General features: G+C 43.1%; 1 protein-coding gene across 27 annotated transcripts in view; it reads right to left on the bottom strand.

Moving 5' to 3' along the window:
• Positions 1 to 23226, bottom strand: part of KDM4C (lysine demethylase 4C) — a 437490-nt gene that overhangs the window by 245405 nt on the left and 168859 nt on the right. Inside the window, exon 10 of one of the 27 annotated variants that reach the window (XM_078852897.1) lies at positions 9726 to 9828. The exons of the other annotated variants lie outside the window; for them this stretch is intronic. Within the exon in view, the coding sequence (XP_078709023.1) occupies positions 9796 to 9828 (33 nt within the window). The 3' untranslated portion in view covers positions 9726 to 9795. Of the gene's footprint in view, positions 1 to 9725; positions 9829 to 23226 lie in introns of those variants that run through there. 27 annotated transcript variants of the gene reach the window in all.

The raw sequence follows: 23226 nt of genomic DNA, 5'->3' as shown, positions 1-23226 counted from the left end.
TATTTATTCAAATAAGTTGAGAAAGAGAGAAAAAGAAATGGAAAGGAAGAAGGCAAGAGGTGACAAAGAGCATGAAGGTATTTATACTGCATCTTACTATGGGTCCACAAGGACTTTGTATGTAGCTTCCACAGAGTTTACAACTGTTTCTCCAGTTGATTGCTGCTCAGTTATTTTCCCTGCCTGAAAACCCTTCTTATATTTTCACTTTGTGACCTACATATGAAATTTTAAAACTTATAGTATGACTGACTTCATTCTGCCCCCTCAGATATAAGGATTAGGTCACACAATACCTATTCAGTTAATACAAATGTCTACATACATTTTAAGAGAAACAAGGCAGATGAAAGAATATATTTTATTGGACCAACTTCTGCTAGTGGAAGGCACAAGCTTTCAAGCTTCAAAGACAGGTTTCAGAGTAACAGCCGTGTTAGTCTGTATTCGCAAAAAGAAAAGGAGGACTTGTGGCACCTTAGAGACTAACCAATTTATTAGAGCATAAGCTCACGAAAGCTTATGCTCTAATAAATTGGTTAGTCTCTAAGGTGCCACAAGCTTCAAAGAGCTCTTCTTCAGGTCTGAAAAGGGAAACCAGAGTGTTTACATATATTCTAGGACTATAGAAAAAGCTGAAATTCATACATAAATCAAGAGCACAGTTTACATTTCCAATAATTTCTAAATTAATATTGAAAGCAAATTATTAAAGGGCAATTTAGAAGACTATGAAGACTAGTAAGAGATTCCACCAAAGGGGGGGAGGTGGAAGTGGATGTTCTTCAGTCAACGTTGTGATGGGATAACCAAACCCCACACGGGGCCAGAAGGGATTAATGAGAGCCTGTGGCTCTATCAGCCCCACTCAGCTACACATGCAGTAAGCGTCAAGGCTGGAGGAAGGACCTAAAAGGGTTGAATCTGGCTCAGCTGGGGGCTGACTGGGAAGGAGAGCAGATTGCTGTCTCTCACTCACGGAGAAAGCTTAGCTGGAGCCAGGCAACAGAGCTGGCCTGCTGGCAGACAGAGCCTCCCTGAAGGAAGGGGGCCCAAAGCAGTTGTAAAAGTAATCTGGGGGAAGTCAGTTGGTCTACACTGGTGGAGAGGCCTCCAAGGAGCAGGAAGGCTCCTGCAGGGTCAGAAATGCCCCTGCGAGGGCGTGGAGAAAACTCTCCTGCAGCAGAACAAGCTGGGTGGAAGAAAATGCTAAGAAGCTTGATAGTGATCCTGGAGAACAGACCTAAAGAGAGAGATGCCAATACACAGTGACCTCAGGAAGAGGCCACAGGGAAGACCTAAGAGAGATTGAGTTTGGAGGTGGTCCAGAGAGGCATCAAGGGATCTGGAAATTCAGTGAGGATTCTTGCAGCATCCAAAACCCTAAAAACTTGTGGATTACCACATTACAATAGGGTCTCCTAATATACAAGCAAACATATACAATATATGCAATACAAATCTAACATACAGGAAATGCTGTTTACATGCATCTAATGTTATTTTAAAAATACAGTAAAATCATAAATGGACAACAGTTGAAGTTATTAAAAACCTCGCTGAAATAGCAGTCAAAATTAGGTTTTTAAGAGCACACACAATAATATTAAATCTTACATACTCTACACAAATATGCATATCTAAAGTTACATAATGACAAACTTCAGCGTGGTAGCCATGTTAGTCTGTATCAGCAAAAACAACTAGGAGTCCTTGAGGCACCTTAGAGACTAACAAATTTATTTAGGCATAAGCTTTCGTGGATTAAAACCCACTTCATCAGACGCATGGAGTGGAAAATACAGTAGGCAGGTATAAACAAACAGTACATGAAAAGATGGGAGTTGCCTTAGCAAGTGGGGGGTCAGTGCTAATGAGCCAATTCAACAGGCCACTTCCACCTTAACTGAATTGGCTCGTTAGCACTGACCCCCCACTTGCTAAGGCAACTCCCATCTTTTCATACGCCATGTATTTATACCTCCTTACTGTATTTTCCACTCCATGCATCTGATGAAGTGGGTTTTAGCCGATGAAAGTTTATGCCCAAATACATTTGTTAGTCTCTAAGGTGCCACAAGGACTCCTCGCTGTTTTTATAATGACAAACTGTACTTTTTATTCATTCTATTGTTTCTCAGATATTATGTCAAATTGTAGATCTTTGTGTGCTCATGTAAAAAGAAACCCCCAGAGTACTGAATACATGCAATGGGGCCTTAGTTCGGATTTTCCCATATTTTTTGAGATCTAGTCTCTCACTAAACTATTTATTATTAACAAAACTTTTCAGATATGCCTGCACGCAATGTTAATACATTTGACTATTAATCATCTTATGCTTTATCTGACTTTGAAATATATGATGAGATTATTACAGTACATAAATATTTATATATCCATAATTTAAGCTTTACAGTTTTAATTCAAGGAACCTCAAGGTGCCTGATTGTTATCTATTCAGTTTTTGAGCCAAGACATTCTGATTGAAAATATTTTCACAATACCAGCTACGGAAAGCAACAGAAGTATACATAAACAAGAAAGTTTCTACTGAAATAAATAACTTAAATTAAATCCAATAGTATTTTTACTTTTGTAATGTCCTATATTTTATTTTAAATTTAATGTTTTAATTTATCCCATTACTTTTTCATATTCAGGAACTTTAAAAAATCCAATAGATATTCAAAGGAAACAAGGCATTTTGGCAAAACCCATCAATTTATGATAATTTCTAAAACCAGAAACTCATTCCACTGATCACTTTTAAGTCGATCAGTGCATCTGGTTGGGAGAAAAAGAAATTTCCTATACATAAATAATATACTGGTCATCTTAAATCTTTACCAATTCTTAATTTAGAGGAGATAAGCACATTTAAATTAACTCTTTTGCTTGTGCTTTTCCCATACAGATGTATCCTGAGATGCTAAACTGAAATTTACACTGATAATTAAAAAAAAAAAATCAAGACCACAATTAGGTTTTCTGTATGCAATACACTGTGGTTACCATTAAAAATTCAACACTTCCAACAGCAGAACAACTGTGGTATTTCAGATAACACTGTGTTGACTGTAGGCAACTGCTGACTTTTTAAATGAAACCGCAAGAGACATAAACCAGGATGGTATTATTAAAACCCAGATATTATTAAAAAATGTGTTCTTTAATCATACAGATGTGCAAAGAACAGTGAGTAAACCACACATCAGAAAGAAAAAAAAATACAATTTCCATTATAAACTGAAATGTATGGAACCAGATCTAGTCAACAATTTCTCCATTAAATACTTCAATCCATTTCTCTTTCAAATAAATGTCTGTTAGTAAGTAATTTACATAATAAACAGTTAATATAAAGTACTTTAACAAGTGAAAACAAATTGTTAGTTCTTATTTTATAAGATCATTAATGGTTGGCTTTATTAGAAAAGAAATCCTTTTGAAAAAAATACAGTTCCTATATTTACTGTCAGATACATTTTGTCTTGTGACTCTAAACACTATTTACGTCCCAGTTGCTAGGTATCGGCATATGTATTTACCTAGCTATCCGTTTCCCCTTTCATTTCTAGTATCCCTCCCTTGCTGCTATAGTATGATATGCAGTTCTTTTATAGGTGCTGCTCTGAATATGGCACTGCAGTCAGCACTAGCAATAATGATTACAGGCTGCTGCAAATACCAGGAATGATCCATTTGACATTTTGCATAGTCAATTAATTTCTGAGTTTTCAATTTTGCTGGGCTCTTTTTGAGCAGCATGTCAGCTAAATATAGTATGTCTGGTTGATCTACAATATTTTCACCCCAGCTAACAGAATATTATCATAAGTCAGATAAAGAATTATGATCATTTTGTTCTAACACACAAAGCTCTAGTCTAACTGTTTTACAGAAAAAACAAAAAAGCAGTAAAAGGTTTATTCCCAAATTCAGTCTTGTGCTCCTCAAGCTGTCAGAGTCTGGGAATTGCTACAGAAATTACAATTAGCTACAGCAAAGCCTGTGCAGGGAGTATATAGAATGTTCTCTGGAGACTCCTATCAGATATTTAGCTACAAAGTTACAATAAGTGGCTCCAAAGGGAGCATCATCCAAGTTCTCTTTGCAAAGAGTTCCCTGAAATGCTTTCAAGCGAGGGAGTCTAAATGGAAGACAAATTATTGTAGATCCTTAGGACTTATCAAGATTATGTTGTGTTTCACAGGAGAAAATTAAATTATTGACAAATGTCTAATATAATGAGTGCTTCTTTAGGTGGTGATAAGAAAACATAGGTAAAAAGTAAGGTACAATCACACTGTAGAAACTCAGCATGGATTGTGGTGAGGATGTGCTTTGTTTTTAAACAGACCAGAGGAATCTATAAGTCTTACCTGAAGCACATTTTTTATTTTCACTAGTTCTGCTTCTGGGTAATTCCAATTATTAATGTCCATTGCTTTTTCATATCAAAGCTCACATGCTGATGCAAGACTATTCTTATATATGGGGGCTGAACAATCTAATCCAGGAAATAAACATGTACAGTAAGTGCACAAACACTTTAAGATATGCTGTATTCTAAACTATGGAACAGTTTTAAGCTTTCAAACATAACCAGAAACAATGGGCCTGATTCTTCTCTCACATACTTTAGTGTAAGTCAGGAGTAACTACTCTGACTTCAGTGAAGTTGCACTAATGTAGCTCCTGACTTTGTATGCGACTTCCTAATGAACATGAGAAGAGAATCAGGCTTTCTCTGATCTGTTTAAAAAACAAAGAAAACCCTGCCTCATTCAGTGCCCAGGCCTATTTGGTCCACATGTACATGACTGATCCCCAAAGGGGATCCATCTAGTAAATCAAAAGGGCCTCTCCCTCTACTGGTGGAAAGTACCAGAAAAAAAAAATCACAGGGATCAACTAATTCCAGGGGACAACAAATGGGAGTGAGGATCATAGGTTTAAAATCAGGGTTCCAGAAAGGGACACTGAACAAAGGACCCCAGAAAGTGCACACTGTTCCTCAAAAGAACCCAGGGAGCTAGTGCACACCATTCAGAAGAACTCCACCTGGAGACATGACCAGACAAATGTGCAAAAATGGGCCCCACAGTCACAAGGACCTCCCACCCCCTCCAGTCCTCTTCTCCTGGACTGATACATGGCCAGCTTGGCCAATGCCAGAAGGAGGTTGACGAGGAGGTCTCATGACTTTGTGGGGCCACAGATGGAATGTGCATGAGTGAGGAGGTGCAAGGAAAAATACAGACAAAACCTGAATAAGAGGTTCTGGAAGAGCCGGAAAAGGTGCTGCAACCTGATGCACTCTACACAGATGTGTGCCAGGGTCTCCCTCTGGTCGCAGATGGGACAGGTCTCAGGAGAGTTTGTGAATTGTGCCAGGTACATGCCTGTGCTCATGGTTCCACAGAGAAGACTCCAACAAACATCCCTGGTGGCCTGTGGAACCAGAGTGGAGTACAGACTGGCCTACAGGTCTCCTCGCCCTCTGACACTGGCAGCAAGTCCCACCACTTCATGTTGGAAGTTGTGTACCTATTGTAGGTTGGGGGGGGGAATGGTGGGCCTACACCCACCCATAGCTAAAGGCCCTCCCCCTTAGGCAGGGGGAGGCGCCCATTGACCCAGGCCACCAGTAACTACTGGAGACAACAAATGAAAAAAATACAGGGATGGGAGTGAAGGTCATAGGGCAAGAATCAGAGAACCAGAAGGAAACACCAAACATAGAACCCCTGAAAGCATTCAGTGCTCCTCAAAGGTATCTAACAAGTCAGTGGGACTGCCCAGAGGACCTCTGCCTGGAGACATGATCTGAGAAGGGATTAGAAAAAGGCCCCACAGTGACAGACTACCCCACCCCCCAACTAGCTTCCTTCTCCTGGTATCTTCCGTAGGGCCCCAAGCAGCTGAAGGGTGCCCCCTATTTGCTTTGTATTATAAGAACTTGCCTGTTTTAGAATTGTGGTGGGAGTGGGCCCAAAAATATTCCTGCTTAGGGCTCCCAATGGGCTAGCACCGGCTCTGCCTGGTATGATGCATGGCCAACTTGGCCAGTGCCAGGAGGAGGAAGTTGATGAGGAGGTCTCGTGACTTTGTGGGGTCATGGGTGGGGTGTACATAAATCAGGAAGTGTGGGGAAAAGTGCAGCCAGAATCTCAGTAAGAGATTCTGGAGGAGCCAGAAGAGGGGCTGCAACCTGATGCACTTTACGTAGACGTGTGCCAGGGTCTCCCTCTCACCGCAGAAAAAACAGGTCTCCTCGGGGGAGTTTATGAACTACTCCAGGTACACAACTGTGCTCTTGGCTCCATGGAGGAGCCTCCAACAAATATGCCTGGTGGGCCCCGGAACCAGAGTGGAGTATAGACTGCGGCTCCTTGCCCTCCACCAGTGGCAGCAGGTCCCGCCACTTGCTGTTGAAAGGTGTGTAGTGAATGAGGCAGGAAACCATGAGGATGGCCTCATGGTTTAGGAAGTTGAATGCTGCCTCTTCCAGAGTTCCTATTTATTGCTGAGCAAGTCAATAAAACCAAAGTTTTCACAGGTGGCCGCTAACTGTATGTTCCTCGATTTCTGAGTGCTCATCATGAGACATCTGAGGCCAGATTTGCAGAAGAGCTGAGCACTTACAACTGCAACGGAATACAACTGGAGCTGTGCTTGGAACATGAAAGTGCTACAGATTGCTAAGTAGCCTTAAATATCAGGCCCTAAGTGTCTCCAATTGGGCACCCAAAATTAGTAGACACCTTTGGCGATAATCTCGTTATGCCTCACTTCCCCAGCTGTAAAATGGAGATAATGCCCCTTCCCTCCCCCATTTCACAGGGGTGTTGTGAAAATAGATTAATTAATGTTTGTGAAGCATCCAGATGTTCTGGTGAGATCACCACAAAAACAGCCAGGATGAAATTAATATATTTTTACTCGCTGCAGGGTTTGGATAGTGTACAATACGGTTGGTAGCCATATATTAAATGAGGAGACTAAAAAGAACTATTGAACATCTGTGCATTTACTGAGTGAGTCTGGATCCTGTGGAAAAAACAATATGTGATCCTGTAATTAAAGATAGTATCATAATGCACGTGCACAAAGGGGCCAGATCAGGTTGCACAGGCAACCTTAATTCTAACGTTTCCTAAACTTTGAGAGCTCGAATTTGCAACCTATATAATTTTAGTCTCCCTAATATGAAGCCAATTTATCTAAATCACAAAAAATATGGAGAATCATTTAATTGATATGCAGACTAGTCAAACTACATGGATTGTTTCAAAATTCAAGATGAACATTATACAAGCACCTTTCTGTGAAATACTCTGCACACAGACATTTGACTTGTTTTTCTCAGTATATGTTCTTGTGACAAGTCTTTTTCATTCCAACAACTAAAATGGAAATTCAAATTAGTTTTCTAATCTTAGTTCAAAGCATTTCCATAAACAGGTACAATCACTAATGTCTTACAACTGCTACACTGAGCTTCTTGTGTGGAAGGAAACACTTCCAAATATGGTATATAAGCTGGAGACATTTTTGAATAAGTGAACTGGAAGCACTGATTCTGGAAAAATAAAACAATCTTAATCTTTTTTCATGTAATTAGCTCTTTTCTACCATCTGTGATCAGCACGCTGATCATAGGTATAGCTGCCACTGATTGAAAACAGCTACAGCCTTAACACTGTGTAGTACACAAAACTAAAATGTATGGAGAAACAGGTTTCTACTTTGATTTCATATTATCCTAATTATATTATGCTGCAAAAGGAACCAAATCTACTGGCACAAAAAACTCCTGAACTCTGGGCCTAGCAAACTCAAAGGTTCACCCACATGTGAGAAATATCTAACCTCCAGGTAGGGGGATGCCCAGCACAGTTCTCTTCTATCCTATGTGCCCCTGCCTCCCTACTCACTGGCATTCTCAACACAGCTTTTTTTGCTGCTGGCAGGCTGCAAAAATGTCCTGAGGAACACAAATTAGAGGAGGGAAATGGCAATTTTTATCTGTTTGTATATCTATCGAATCTGAATGGAATTCTATAGGATAAAGAAAAGGAAGTTCAACAGCTCAAAGGCACTCTCCAGTCAGAATATCAACAGCCTGCTGCAAACGATGGGCGTAAGAGAGCTTCTCAGAATAGGCTGCAAGAATCTTTCATAATGGGAAGTATTAAACAGCTTAATAATGGGGGAACTGGTAGTGACATTTGTTCCCATATAAAACACACATACTGTGATTTGTTTTAATTTATGCATGTTCAGATATGTACTAAAGCCGCAAATGATAACGATCATGCTAAGTAACCTTTAACTCTCCATTTACTAGTCAATTTAGGACTACAGTCATAGCTGACGAATAATTTTTTGGGCAAAAATTGACGCCCAGTGTAGTTTTAGTAGCATATTACTTCTTTAAAAAAATACTGGAAGAACTGAACAGTTAAAGGCCATTTTTACTGTCAAACAAAACACTTCAGCTACTCACCTGTGTGGATCAGAAACTACAGAAGATACAAGACTTGTAAACTTGTCCGGTCTGACCTACATCTTAAAATTTACAAAATTTACAATTGTACCACATTCTGGTCATGTGAATAAAGATACCTTTAACAGACATTGCTAGTGTAAATGTGTTTTCAGTGTCAATTTAATTTTTAAGATGATGAATAACTATTCCATTCCCAAATAACATTGTTCATTATAGTATAATATTGTTCAGCAAGTGAGATGTGTAAAGTTTAAAAGCTACTGTGTGCCCTACCCAATCTGAAGGATGAATTCACTTTGGCCCAGGGTTTTTAAAGGTATTAGGTGCCTAAAGATGCAGATAAACGCCCAGTGGAGTTTTCAAAATCACCTGGGCATCTAACTCCGAATGAATTAGTTAAAATGGGAGTTACATAGGTGCTTTTGAAAATCCAAGTAGCCAGTTAACTCCCACTGAAACTAATCCATTGGGAGTTAGGTACCTCAGCACTTTTGAAAATTCTATGAGGTGTCTATCTGTAACTTTACGAACCTAAATACCTTTACATATCTGTGCCCCTGTCCCTTCACTACCACTGGTCCAAAGTGGACACCATCATACTGCCAGTTAATGACACTTTCCCTACTATGAGCGATGGAACATTTTATTTGAATGGCAAAGGCCACAGCTATGTGAAAGATAATTCTCGATTACCATATGAGAGCTTTGTATGAAGTAAACACTGGCTTCCCCAAGGCACCTAAGGGAAACATGATGATAATTTTAAAAAATATTACCAAGAAATTTCTAAATATCACAAGCAAGATGATTTCCTCCTATAGAATAGGCCATCAAGCATCAGGGATTCTTTTTTTTTCCACTCTCTATTACTGAAGATAACAATGAGAATTCTTTAAAAATGCAGAGTATCTTTAGCACTGCTATATTTTTGTATAAATTAATCTCCACAAAAAGTAATTCAAGTCCTATATTCAATCCTACCAGTAAGCCATTACAACACAAAGGAGACTATTTCCGTGCAATTAAAAATCAAAAGGTCCAGTATTCTGAACTTTCTGATTGATGTACCCTTATCCTTTCTGCAAAATACTGGATTTTTAATGTTAAAGAGATGTATACTCTGCCTGGCATTCTGCCCTTTCAACACATGAAATGTGATAAGAAGATTTTGGCTGTACTATAGTCAGACTCCGATAATTTTTCTTACCTGAAATTTTGTTTTCTCAGGCTTCTCCAGCCACCAATTCAAAGGGCTACTTGAGGGCTATTCCTGGAATTCAGGCATGAAGTTGTGATGATTTACAGCACTTCTGGTTATAAATAAAAAATAAAGAGTTGCCTTCATCCGTTGCTAGGGGCTGGAGAAGCAAGCATCAAATAGCCTCTGGATTTCAACATAACAGTGAAGTCATGCAAATAACAATACTGCAATCACAGATTCATAGAATGTCAGGGTTGGAAGGGACCTCAGGAGGTCATCTAGTCCAACCCCCTGCTCAAAGCAGGACCAATACCCAACTAAATCATCCCAGCCAGGGCTTTGTCAAGCCTGACCTTAAAAACTTCTAAGGAAGGAGATTCCACCACCTCCCTAGGTAACGCATTCCAGTGTTTCGCCACCCGCCTAGTGAAAAAGTTTTTTCTGATATCCAACCTAAACCTCCCCCACTGCAACTTAAGACCCTTACTCCTCGTTCTGTCATCTGCTACCACTGAAAACAGTCTAGATCCATCCTCTTTGGAACCCCCTTTCAGGAAGTTGAAAGCAGCTATCAAATCCCCCCTTCTTTCTTCTCTTCTGCAGACTAAACAATCCCATTTCCCTCAGCCTCTCCTTGTTAGTCATGTGTTCCAGTCTCCTAATCATTTTTGTTGCCCTCCGCTGGACGTTTTCCAATTTTTCCACATCCTTCATGTAGTGTGGGGCCCAAAACTGGACACAGTACTCCAGATGAGGCCTCACCAATGTCAAATAGAGGGGAACGATCATGTCCCTCGATCTGCTGGCAATGCCCCTACTTATACAGCCCAAAATACTATTGGCCTTCTTGGCAACAAGGCCACGCTGTTGACTCATAGCCAGCTTCTCATCCACTGTCACCCCTAGGTCCTTTTCTGCAGAACTGCTGCTGAGCCATTCGGTCCTTATTCTGTAGCAGTGCATGGGATTCTTCCATCCTAAGTGCAGGACTCTGCACTTGTCCTTGTTGAACCTCATCAGATTTCTTTTGCCCGAATCCTCCAATTTGTCTAGGTCCCTCTGTATCCTATCCCTACCCTCCAGTGTATCTACCTCTCCTCCCAGTTTAGTGTCATCTGCATACTTGCTGAGGGTGCAGTCCACGCCATCCTCCAGATCATTAATGAAGATATTGAACAAAACTGACCCCACGACTGACCCTTGGGGCACTCCACTTGATACCAGCTGCCAACTAGACATGGAGTCATCGATCACTACCCATTGAGCCCGACAATCTAGCCAGCTTTCTATCCACCTTATAGTCCATTCATCCAGCCCATACTTCTTTAACTTGCTGACAAGAATACTGTGGGAGACCGTGTCAAAAGCTTTGCTAAAGTCAAGGAACAACACATCCACTGCTTTCCCCTCATCCACAGAGCCAGTTATCGCGTCATAGAAGGCAATTAGATTAATCAGGCATGACTTGCCCTTGGTGAATCCATTCTGACTGTTCCTGATTGTTTTCCTCTCCTCTAAGTGCTTCAGGATTGATTCCTTGAGGACCTGCTCCATGATTTTTCCAGGGACTGAGGTGAGGCTGACTGGCCTGTAGTTCCCAGGATCCTCCTTCTTACCTTTTTTAAAGATGGGCACTACATTCGCCTTTTCCAGTCGTCCGGGACCTCCCCCAATCGCCATGCGTTTTCAAAGATAATGGGCAATGGCTCCGCAATCACATCCGCCAACTTGTTTAGCCCTCTCGGATGCAGCGCATCCGGCCCCATGGACTTCTGGTCATCCAGCTTTTCTAAATAGTCCCAAACCACTTTTTTCTCCACAGAGGGCTGGTCACCTCCTCCCTTTGCTGTGCTACCCAGTGCAGTAGTCTGGGAGCGGACCTTGTTCGTGAAGACAGAGGCAAAAAACGCATTGAATACATTAGCTTTTTCCACATCCTCTGTCACTAGGCTGCCTCCCTCTTTCAGTAAGAGACCCACACTTTCCTTGACTTTCTTCTTGTTGCTAACATAGCTGGAGAAACCCTTCTTGTTACTCTTAACATCTCTTGCTAGCTGCAACTCCAGGTGTGATTTGGCAGTCCTGATTTCACTCCTGCATGCCCGAGCAATATTTTTATACTCTTCCCTGGTCATTTGTCCAATCTTCCACTTCTTGTAAGCTTCTTTTTTATGTTTAAGATCAACAAGGATTTCACTGTTAAGCCAAGCTGGTCGCCTGCCATATTTACTATTCTTTCTACACATCAGGATGGTTTGTCCCTGTAACCTCAATAAGGATTCTTTAAAATACAGCCAGCTCTCCTGGACTCCTTTCCCCCTCATGTTATTCTCCCAGGGGATCCTGCCCATCAGCTCCCTGAGGTTGTCAAAGTCTGCTTTTCTGAAGTCCAGGGTCCGTATTCTGCTGCTCTCCTTTCTTCCTTGTGTCAGAATCCTGAACTCGACCATTTCATACTCACTGCCTCCCAGGTTCCCATCCACTTTTGCTTCCCCTACTAATTCTTCCTGGTTTGTGAGCAGCAGGTCAAGAAGAGCTCTGCCCCTAGTTGGTTCCTCCAGCACTTGCACCAGGAAATTGTCCCCTACACTTTCCAAAAACTTCCTGGATTGTCTGTGTACCACTGTATTCCTCTCCCAGCAGATATCAGGGTGACTGAAGTCTCCCATGAGAACCAATGTTAAAAGTGAAATGTGATGCTCTCTTTCTAGTGTGACACTTACATCTTTAAAATACAAATCAACTGTTTTAAGTTTTTGCCTTTACAATAACGATGACAAAGAGCCACACAGGTATGTCTACATACGAGAGCATCTCACCATTCCATCAGCAGGTGTGGCTCTTGCCTCAGCCTTTCTTCCTTGCTAATGTGTTTAATTCAGTTCAGCACTCTAACAAACCAACAGAAAGTCCTCCTCTTCCACAGTAAAGAAAAATCCAGTGGAACAAAACATCCACAAACCCTATCCTTCACCCTCCTTTGGCCATGGCTCTGTGACCATCTCCCCTTGGTTACATGTGTTTAACAATTCCTTCCCCTTGACTGCAGATGTGTAACCGTATCACCTTTATATGGTGCCACAGGGCCATGGACAGCTCATGCCTTCTCTTCACCATGGGCTCCATCCTAGAAACCTTGTGAAGAGAAGCAGCTGTTCACTCCAAACTCAGTTATGCAGTGCTTTGTTTCTACCGCTCCCCGACCCCCACCCCGCCTCCCGGCTCACTTCTATTTGCTAGCCTCTTAGGCCTCCTTCCCATCCCATCCCATCCCTCAGGCTTCTACAATACAGGCCTTCTAAGCAATTCACCCAGCTCCCCCTCCAAGAACAGCACTAATGACCACATCCAGAACTCAGTCACTGGAGGCCTCCCGCACAAACTGCTACTTTCCTGAGGTCTCTCTCAACACTAAGCAGCATGTTTTACACCCCCTTTCCCACCATGCTTTATTACAAGCCTATAGTTCTCCAGTCTCTCCTGGAACAACACTTAGTATTCCTCTGTCTTGAGCTGGAAGGTCCAACAGGAGCATGCTGGACCTGTGCTGGCCTGCGCACCCTGCTACACCATGCAGTCTTCCTTCGGAAAAGAATGATAAACTGAAGCTATTCTATGTGGCTTATAGCACATGTATATTAGCAGAATTATACATGTAATAGCGCATGCTACATGTGACTGAAAATGAATGTGGTTCAATTACGTTTTCATTCTAATTATTGCAAATCTCATTTTGGTAAAACACAGTTCATAATACAGTGATAATTAAATGTGTAGCAAACTTTTCTCCCTCTTTATGAGCTCTCGTAAAGAAGCCCCTCAAATGCTGCCTGGATGTTTCCTTAAATTTGTGGAACTCAATTCCCTCTTAAGTAAGGAGTCCACGCAAAATGACTCTAAATAATTATTAGGCTCCATTCTAAATATTAAACATTTGAAATTGTGAAAACTAACAGTGTGCATGAAACAGAAAAACAGGCATTTTGTTACTTTGTGGTTAGAAATAAGAATTTTGAAAGGTTTTCTTCTGACAAGCCCAAAACCAGACGCATGATTGAAAGACCAAAAAACAGAAATGAACAGGGAGAAGGGAGAAAGGAGAACAGACCACCAGAACAACATGTAAGTGCTTCTGCTGTTCTTGGAGACATAATTTGTTTCCTTACAATCTAAAAGCAGTCATGGAGAAAGCAAAAGAGCAAGACTTCAGATTTTGACTAGGCAATGAAGTTAAGCGAGCTGAGGAAAAAGAAACAGTGCAAAAAACACAATGAAAAGGAAAAGCATAAGAGATACATTCTATCCAAAGCCAGTCTCACTGGTGTTATTCAAACAAACTCTGCAGATTGTATTAACATCTGTTTAATCTGAGTGATACAGCCAAAAAAAAAAAAAGAAAAGAAAAAACAAATCAAGGCTATATCTCCCCCATACTGGCTCATGCCATTCATCTGTACAATTGATGCTGCTGCTTTTCCTGCCCTTTTTTTCTCTTCCCTCTCTCTCCTTTCTATCTTTACTATGTTCCCCCTTTTGGTCTCATATTCTCCCTCTCTCTCACCCCCTTTTGCTCTTAGAAAAGGGGATGAGGCAAGCCATATCCCCCTACTCCTCCTACCCCAAATAACAGCCTGCAGACCTGGCTGAACACACAAAAGGGAAAGCAAGTTGCACAATCATAAAGGAGTATAGCAGTTTGATTGCAGCTTCTGCATGGCCAGCAAGTCTGACAGGTATTCAGACTCCCTGAGGCAAAACACATCCCTCTATTTCCCTGGGGCTGTGACTAAAAGCCACAACTGAATCCTAGCTTATTTAACATCTGTAATCAAGAAAAGGGGGGTCTGTTTTTATTAAACTCCCCCCTTAGGTATAGGTCAGGAGTTTATGACTAGAACAGATAACGGATATGAGTTGTGACAAGGGCATGAATGAGGTCCAGGCTCAGCATATCATCTAAAGGTAGCTCAAGTTCACTTTAACCCACAGTACACATTTCAGCCTTAAGTGAATTTTGTGCTCATGAAAGGAACTAGGCTGACAACATTCCAGACCTCTCTTTATAGAATAGGAACAAGAGAGCCAGAGGAAGTGTAAGGTTTCCTATCCCATCTGGCTATAAGCAACAATCCTCTTCTGGGGAGGAACACTTGTACACAGGAGAGTACCAGCCCCCAAGTCCATATTACTCCTTGGCCTCTTTAGGTCTACACTACAGCTGGGAGCATGCTTCCCAACTGGGCTAGCTGTGCTCATGTTAAACTAAAAAGAGCATTGCGGTTGGGTATAGCATGTACAGGAGTTTGGGCTAGCTGCCTATGTACCCAGTGGTCTGGGCAAATTTATACTCAGACAGCTAGTGCGAGCTGCTGCCACACTACCCCAGCTACACTGATATTTTTAGCACACTAGCTCATGCAGAGCTAGTACAGGTCTGTCTACCCGAACTGTAATCCACATTCCCAGATGCACAGTAGACCTAACCTTTGACACTGCCAACAAAGGCACCTATTGGAATGATGGTTTTATGGTGTCAACACCCGTGTATTAAAAATGTGATTGAGACCAAACTCACTTCACATAAATCAGCCATCAGAATTCAATAACTACAGTATTCTCTCTTAGTATTTGGAGTGTATTTCAACTAATGAGGTAGAGAAAAAAAAGACTCCTTATTCCATTACCAGTGCTTGGACAATAATTTTATAATTGCTTGCTTTGTAGAAGAGAAAAAAACACATTTCATTGCTTCAGAGGAAGGGTCAATTACTTTTCACTTGTTTCCCACCCACTTTTTAATATGAGCTCCCACTAACAGTAACAGGTGAGGATCCTGAGATACATAGGATTTAGAGCTTTCCCTAGTGGTATCTGTAGAGCTGGCCAAACGTGCACCCCGGTGTCCTCTATACTCTGAGTCAACTCATCCTTTGGTTCCTTTGTACTGGACTCAGATGAAAGACTATGATGTGTTGGGAAGGTAGGTGGGGCATATCATGGATACATGCAACACATCTCGAAGAACAACCATTTTTTCTTCTTCAAGTGATTGCATATGTCCATTGCGCTAGGTGACTCCCAAGCAGTTTCCAAAAGAGGCAGGTCTAAGGATATGTCTACACTATGAAATTAGGTCAATTTTATAGAAGTCGATTTTTAGAAATCGATTTTATAGTTGATTGCGTATATCCACACTAAACTCATTAAGTCGGCAGAGTGCGTCCTCACTACCGTTGCTAGCATCGACTTACGGAGCAGTGCAGTGTGGGTAGCTATCCCATAGTTCCCGCAGTCTCTGCCGCCCATTAAAATTCTGGGTTAAGCTCCCAATGCCTGATGGGGCAAAAACATTGTCGCAGGTGGTTTTGGGTACATGTCGTCAATCGCCCCTCCCTCCGTGAAAGCAATGGCAGACAATCATTTTGTGCCTTTTTTCCCCGCACAGATGCCATACCACAGCAAGTGTGCAGCCCGTGCAGCTCAGCTCACCGACACTGCCGCTGTTGTGTCCTGGGTGCTGTGGGTAGCAGACGGTGCAGTAGGACTGCTAACCGTCATCATACACCACTTCTGCTGCAACTCTGCTCTGCTGCTATTGTCTCAATAGCGAATTTCTCCACGTTGTCTGTCATGGCCTCCTGGGTACGTGCGTTCTTCCTCGGGAAATGTGCACGGTGTTAACTGTCGTACTCCATGGTTTCCGCTGCAACTCTGCTCTCCTGCAGACTCCATACCACGGCAAGCATGGAGCCCGCTCAGACCACCACGGCAGTTATGAGCATTGTAAACACCTCGCGCATTATCCTGCAGTATGTGCAGAACAAGAACTTGCAAAAGCAGGCAAGGAGGCGATGGCAGCGCGGTGACGAGAGTGATGAGGACATGGACACAGACTTCTCTCAAAGCATGGGCCCCGGCAATTTGGACATCCCAGTGGCAATGGGGCAGGCTCATGCCGTGGAACACCGATTCTGGGCTCGGGAAACAAGCACAGACTGGTAGGACCACATAGTGTTGAAGGTCTGAGACGATTCCCAGTGGCTGCGAAACTTTCGTATGCGTAAGGGCACTTTCATGGAACTCTGTGACTTGCTTTCCCCTGCCCTGAAGCACAAGAATACCGAGATGAGAACAGCCCTCACAGTTCACAAGCAAATGGCGATAGCCCTGTGGAAGCTTGCAACGTCAGACAGCTACCGGAAAGTCCAGAATCAATTTGGAGTGGGCAAATCTACTGTGGGGGCTGCTGTGATGCAAGTAGCCAAGCAATCACTGAGCTGCTGCTATCAAGGGTAATGACTCTGGGAAATGTTCAGGTCATAGTGGATGGCTTTGCTGCAATGGGATTCCCTAATTGTGGTGGTGTGATAGATGGAACGCATATCCCTATCTTGGGACCGGACCACCTTGGCAGCGAGTACATAAACCGCAAGGGGTACTTTTCAATGGTGCTGCAAGTACTGGTGGATCACAATGGACATTTCACCGACATCAACGTGGGATGGCCGGGAAAGGTACATGACACTCGCGTCTTCAGGAACTCTGATCCGTTTGAACAGCTGCAGGAAGGGACTTACTTCCCAGACCAGAAAATAACCGTTGGGGATGTTGAAATGCCTATAGTTATCCTTGGGGACCCAGCCTACCCCTTAATGCCGTGGTTCATGAAGCCGTACACAGGCACCCTGGACAGTAGTCAGGAGCTGTTCAACTACAGGCTGAGCAAGTGCAGAATGGTGGTAGAATGTGCATTTGGACATTTAAAAATGCGCTGGCACAGTTTACTGACTCTGTTAGACCTCAGCAAAACCAATATTCCCATCGTTATTGCTGCTTGCTGTATGCTCCACAATATCTGTGAGAGTAAAGGGGAGACATTTATGGCGGGGTGGGAAGTTGAGGCAAATCGCCTAGCCGCTGATTATGCGCAGCCAGACACCAGGGTGATTAGAACAGCACAGCAGGGCACGCTTCGCATCAGGGAAGCTTTGAAAACCAGTTTCATGACTAGCCACGCTACAGTGTGACAATTCTGTTTGTTTCTCCTTGATGAAAACCTGCCCCCTTGGTTCACTCTACTTCCTGTAAGCCAACCACCCTCTCTCCTTCGATCACCGCTTGTAGAGGCTATAAAGTCATTGTTGTTGCAAAATCATGCATTCTTTATTAATTCATCACACAAATAGGGGGATAACTGCCAAGGTAGCCCAGGACGGGTGGGTGAGGAGGGGAGGATGGAAGGACCCTTGGCACAGATGCTAGGCCGAAGGGTGGAACCGTGAACTGGAAGCGAACTGGACATTTCATTTTGAAATGACATTTCAATTTTCACTTTATTTAATTAGTTTAATGCAGGAATCAGCAACCTTTGGCACCCGGCCCACCAGGGTAAGCCCCCTGGCAGGCCGGGCCAGTTTGTTTACTTGCCGCGTCCGCAGGTTCGGCTGATTGCAGCTCCCACTGGCAGCGGTTCGCCGCTCCAGGCCAATGGGGTCCGTGGGAAGCGGCGGCCAGCACATTCCTCAGCCCAAAATGCTTCCGGCAGCCCCCATTGGCCTGGAGCGGCGAACTGCGGTCAGTGGGAGCTGTGATTGGCTGAACTCGCAAAAGCAATTTTACTGCCAAGTTTAAAAAAATATATAAACACAACAAAAAACAGGCTTTTATAAAAGATAAAATTCTTATCTACTTTATAGCAGCAGACAGTTAGTTAATGGACCACAATATATAGTGTTTTTTATAGCAAGACATGTTTTAGATAAAAATTACTGTTTGGAGTGAAATTAATCTTTGATTAAAAAGCAGATCATCAATAAAATGTTTCTGTGACACGGAAGAAATACTTTGGTATTAACAAGATTCCCATATTTAACTGATTTCTGGAAGATTTTCAACATTCTGTTTCGGGGGGTAGGATTATTTTATTTCCTTCTCTCTTACCCAATGATAAATTTTTAAGAGTCACATATGTGGAAGGTTTATGTTCTTGTTTGGTCTTTATTTGTTGTATACAAAATCTGATCTCACTTAAGTACATAATCACAAGGTACCAGTATTTGTCAGCTCGGAAATTCTTATTTCAATAATCTCCTACAAGTTTCTTTTGAATTAAGAAAAGCAAAAGGTAATGAATACAAAATCTGGAACTGAACCTGAATGACTCATATTGGAACCGCAAAAGCAGAATAATAAGATTACTTCATTTGTTTGCTCTTTAAAGAGTCTTTACTGCAGTGACCTTTAATTTATTGCCTACATTCAATTGTCATATTCATATTTTCCCCTCTACGATAACAAGGACTAAGTTTTATAATAAAATTGAATAAACTACCAGGAAATACCACAGAATGGCCTGGCTCCAGGGAGTGTCAAGTTTGGTTCACATTTTTTCTTCTGTAACTGTTCTGAATTTGCAACTGGGAGTTCTTCTTTCTGCTTCTGTACACTATCAAAATAGAGTAAAAGGCTGTCCATTCTCTCCCAAGTACCTGCTTGCTCTGTAAGAGCATAATGATTTGATGTAAAAATGTCAGGGAACCTGGCAAGGTTGAGATTATTTCCATTAAGACAGCAAAAAAAAAACAAAAAAACACAACATCTGACTATAGCCTTAGAGAACATGAACCAAATAACATTTCCTTAACATGCTCTAATAGATTCAGGCACAGAAGACAATTTGAATTGGAAATTAATTCGTTATCAGCTGTCACAAAATGCGGACATTAAAATTAGAAAGTATGACAAACATGATACATCCTTTTTATAAACTTTAGTCTGAAATAATACCAAACTAATATTGATCCAATATTTAAAGTATCTAAAGGTAAAGTTCTCATACAGGGGTCGGCAACCGGCAACACACATGCCAAAGGCGGCACGTGAGCCGATTTTTACGGGCATGCTGCTGCCAGCCAGGGTCCCGGCCACTGCCCCAGCTCAGCCCGCTGCCGGCCTGGGTGAACGGAACCCCGGGCCGGCAGCAGGCTGAGTGGGGCCGGCGGCCGGGACCCTGGCTGGCAGGAGCCGGCAGATGGAACCCCAGACCGGGGTTCTGTCTGGCAGTGCAGTGTATTAAATTTCTCCCCGTAGGAATGTGCTATTTGCGGAGCACCAGGACTGGCAGCCGTAAGTAGTACACTGTAAGTAGCACATTCCTACAGGGAGAAATTTAATACACTGCACTAGGTAGGGAAGCCTGTGCCTCCCCACACAGCTGGCCCACTTCCTGCCCCTCTCATAACCCCTGACCCATCCGATCACACCCCCCACCCCCAACTGTCCCCCTCAGAGCCCTCCACCATCCAACCCCCACCCGCTCCTTGTCCCTGACCACCCCCTCCCAGGACCCCCTCCCCCCTGACTGCCCCCCTCAGAACCCTCCACCATCCAACCCCCCCCCCACTCCTTGTCTCCTGACCGCCCCCTCCTGGGACCCCACCCCCCCGTCCAAGCCCCCCTGCTCCCTATCCCCTGACTGCCCTGACCCCTATCCACACCCCCAACCCCTGACAGGCCCCCTGGGACTCCCACACCTATCCAATGACCCCTGTTCCCCGTCCCCCTACCATGCCCCTCAGAGCATCAGGACAGGCAGCGGTAAGTAGTACACCGTAAGTAGCACATTCCTATGGGGAGCAATTTTATACACTACACCCAGCCCCGCTCAGCCCACTGACGGTCTGGAATTCTCAAAATAAGTTCTCTCACCCCTTATCAAAAATTACACTACAATTAGCTTAAAAACTTGAAAACTTAAAAACTTTGTTTGTATATTACAGTAATAGTTAAAAAAATGTATAATGTTAATAAATACATAGGTGTGATGAAACAAAGTAGTTGTACTTATATGCTTGTGCTTAATTTGTGTTTTCGATGATTTACCTTCGAAAAAAATCTCGCATGTCTCGTACCCCCAGAAAGGGCATCTCGGACCCCCAGGGGTGCGTACACCCCAGGTTAAGAACCACTACACTAAACTGATAAGATCTGCATTTTAATTTAATTTTAAATGAAGCTTCTTAAACATTTTAAAAACCTTGTTTACTTTACATACAACAATAGTTTAGTTACATAATATAGAGAGAGACCTTCTAAAAACATTTAAATGTATTATTGGCACACGAAACCTTAAATTAGAGTGAATCAGTGAAGACTCGGCACACCACTTCTCAAAGACTGCCGACCCCTGTTCTAATAGAATCCCTTTTTTAAATGTCTGCTATACAATTTGATACATTCATAATTGAAGTGTGGGTTCATTTTGCACCTCTGATTCCCATCGCCAATATTTTGTCAGTGACAGACAAATCATAAGAAATCTTAGAATCATAGAATATCAGGGTTGGAAGGGACCTCAGGAGGTCATCTAGTCCAACCCCCTGCTCAGAGCAGGACCAATCCCCAATTAAATCATCCCAGCCAGGGCTTTGTCAAGCCTGACCTTAAAAACTTCTAAGGAAGGAGATTCCACCACCTCCCTAGGCAACGCATTCCAGTGTTTCACCACCCGCCTAGTGAAAAAGTTTTTCCTAATATCCAACCTAAACCTTCCCCACTGCAACTTGAGACCATTACTCCTTGTCCTGTCCTCTTCTACCACTGAGAATAGTCTAGAACCATCCCTCTCTGGAACCACCTCTCAGGTAGTTGAAAGCAACTATCAAATCCCTCCTCATTCTTCTCTTCTGTAGACTAAACAATCCCAGTTCCCTCAGCCTCTCCTCATAAGTCATGTGTTCCAGACCCCTAATCATTTTTGTTGCCCTTCGCTGGCCTCTTTCCAATTTATCCACATCCTTCTTGTAGTGTGGGGCCCAAAACTGGACACAGTACTCCAGATGAGGCCTCACCAATGTTGAATAGAGGGGAACGATCACGTCCCTCGATCTGCTCGCTATGCCCCTACTTATACATCCCAAAACGCCATTGGCCTTCTTGGCAACAAGGGCACACTGCTGACTCATATCCAGCTTCTCGTCCACTGTCACCCCTAGGTCCTTTTCCGCAGAACTGCTGCCTAGCCATTCGGTCCCTAGTCTGTAGCTGTGCATTGGGTTCTTCCGTCCTAAGTGCAGGACCCTGCACTTATCCTTATTGAACCTCATCGGATTTCTTTTGGCCCAATCCTCCAATTTGTCTAGGTCCCTCTGTATCTTATCCCTGCCCTCCAGCGTATCTACCACTCCTCCCAGTTTAATATCATGCGCAAATTTGCTGAGAGTGCAAGCCACACCATCCTCCAGATCATTTATGAAGATCTTGAACAAAACTGGCCCCCAGGACCGACCCCTGGGGCACTCCACTTGACACCGGCTGCCAACTAGACATGGAGCCATTGATCACTACCCGTTGAGCCCGACAATCTAGCCAACTTTCTACCCACCTTATAGTGCATTCATCCAGCCCATACTTCTTTAACTTGCTGACAAGAATACTGTGGGAGACCGTGTCAAAAGCTTTGCTAAAGTCAAGAAATAATACATCCACTGCTTTCCCTTCATCCACAGAACCAGTAATCTCATCATAGAAGGCGATTAGATTAGTCAGGCATGACCTTCCCTTGGTGAATCCATGCTGACTGTTCCTGATCACTTTCCTCTCATGTAAGTGCTTCAGGATTGATTCTTTGAGGACCTGCTCCATGATTTTTCCGGGGACTGAAGTGAGGCTGACTGGCCTGTAGTTCCCAGGATCCTCCTTCTTCCCTTTTTTAAAGATTGGCACTACATTAGCCTTTTTCCAGTCATCCGGGACTTCCCCCGTTCGCCACGAGTTTTCAAAGATAATGGCCAATGGCTCTGCAATCACAGCCGCCAGTTCCTTTAGCACTCTCGGATGCAACTCGTCCGGCCCCATGGACTTGTGCATGTCCAGCTTTTCTAAATAGTCCCTAACCACCTCTTTCTCCACAGAGGGCTGGCCATCTATTCCCCATGTTGTGATGCCCAGCGCAGCAGTCTGGGAGCTGACCTTGTTCGTGAAGACAGAGGCAAAAGAAGGATTGAGTACATTAGCTTTTTCCACAACCTCTGTCACTAGGTTGCCTCCCTCATTCATTAAGGGTCCCACACTTTCCTTGGCTTTCTTCTTGTTGCCAACATACCTGAAGAAACCCTTCTTGTTACTCTTGAAATCTCTCGCTAGCTGCAGCTCCAGGTGCTATTTGGCCCTCCTGATTTCATTCCTACATGCCCGAGCAATATTTTTATAATCTTCCCTGGTCATATGTCCAACCTTCCACTTCTTGTAAGCTTCTTTTTTATGTTTAAGATCTGCTAGGATTTCACCGTTAAGCCAAGCTGGTCGCCTGCCATATTTACTATTCTTTCGACACATCGGGATGGTTTGTCCCTGTAACCTCAATAAGGATTCTTTGAAATACAGCCAGCTCTCCTGGACTCCTTTCCCCTTCATGTTAGTCCCCCAGGGGATCCTACCCATCCGTTCCCTGAGGGAGTCGAAGTCTGCTTTCCTGAAGTCCAGGGTCCGTATCCTGCTGCTTACCTTT

The sequence above is a fragment of the Lepidochelys kempii genome, chromosome 5 (genome assembly GCF_965140285.1).
Source record: "Lepidochelys kempii isolate rLepKem1 chromosome 5, rLepKem1.hap1, whole genome shotgun sequence".
Taxonomy (NCBI): domain Eukaryota; kingdom Metazoa; phylum Chordata; order Testudines; family Cheloniidae; genus Lepidochelys; species Lepidochelys kempii.
Note: the sequence above shows the minus strand (reverse complement) of the source record. Positions and strands in the feature narration are given on the sequence as shown.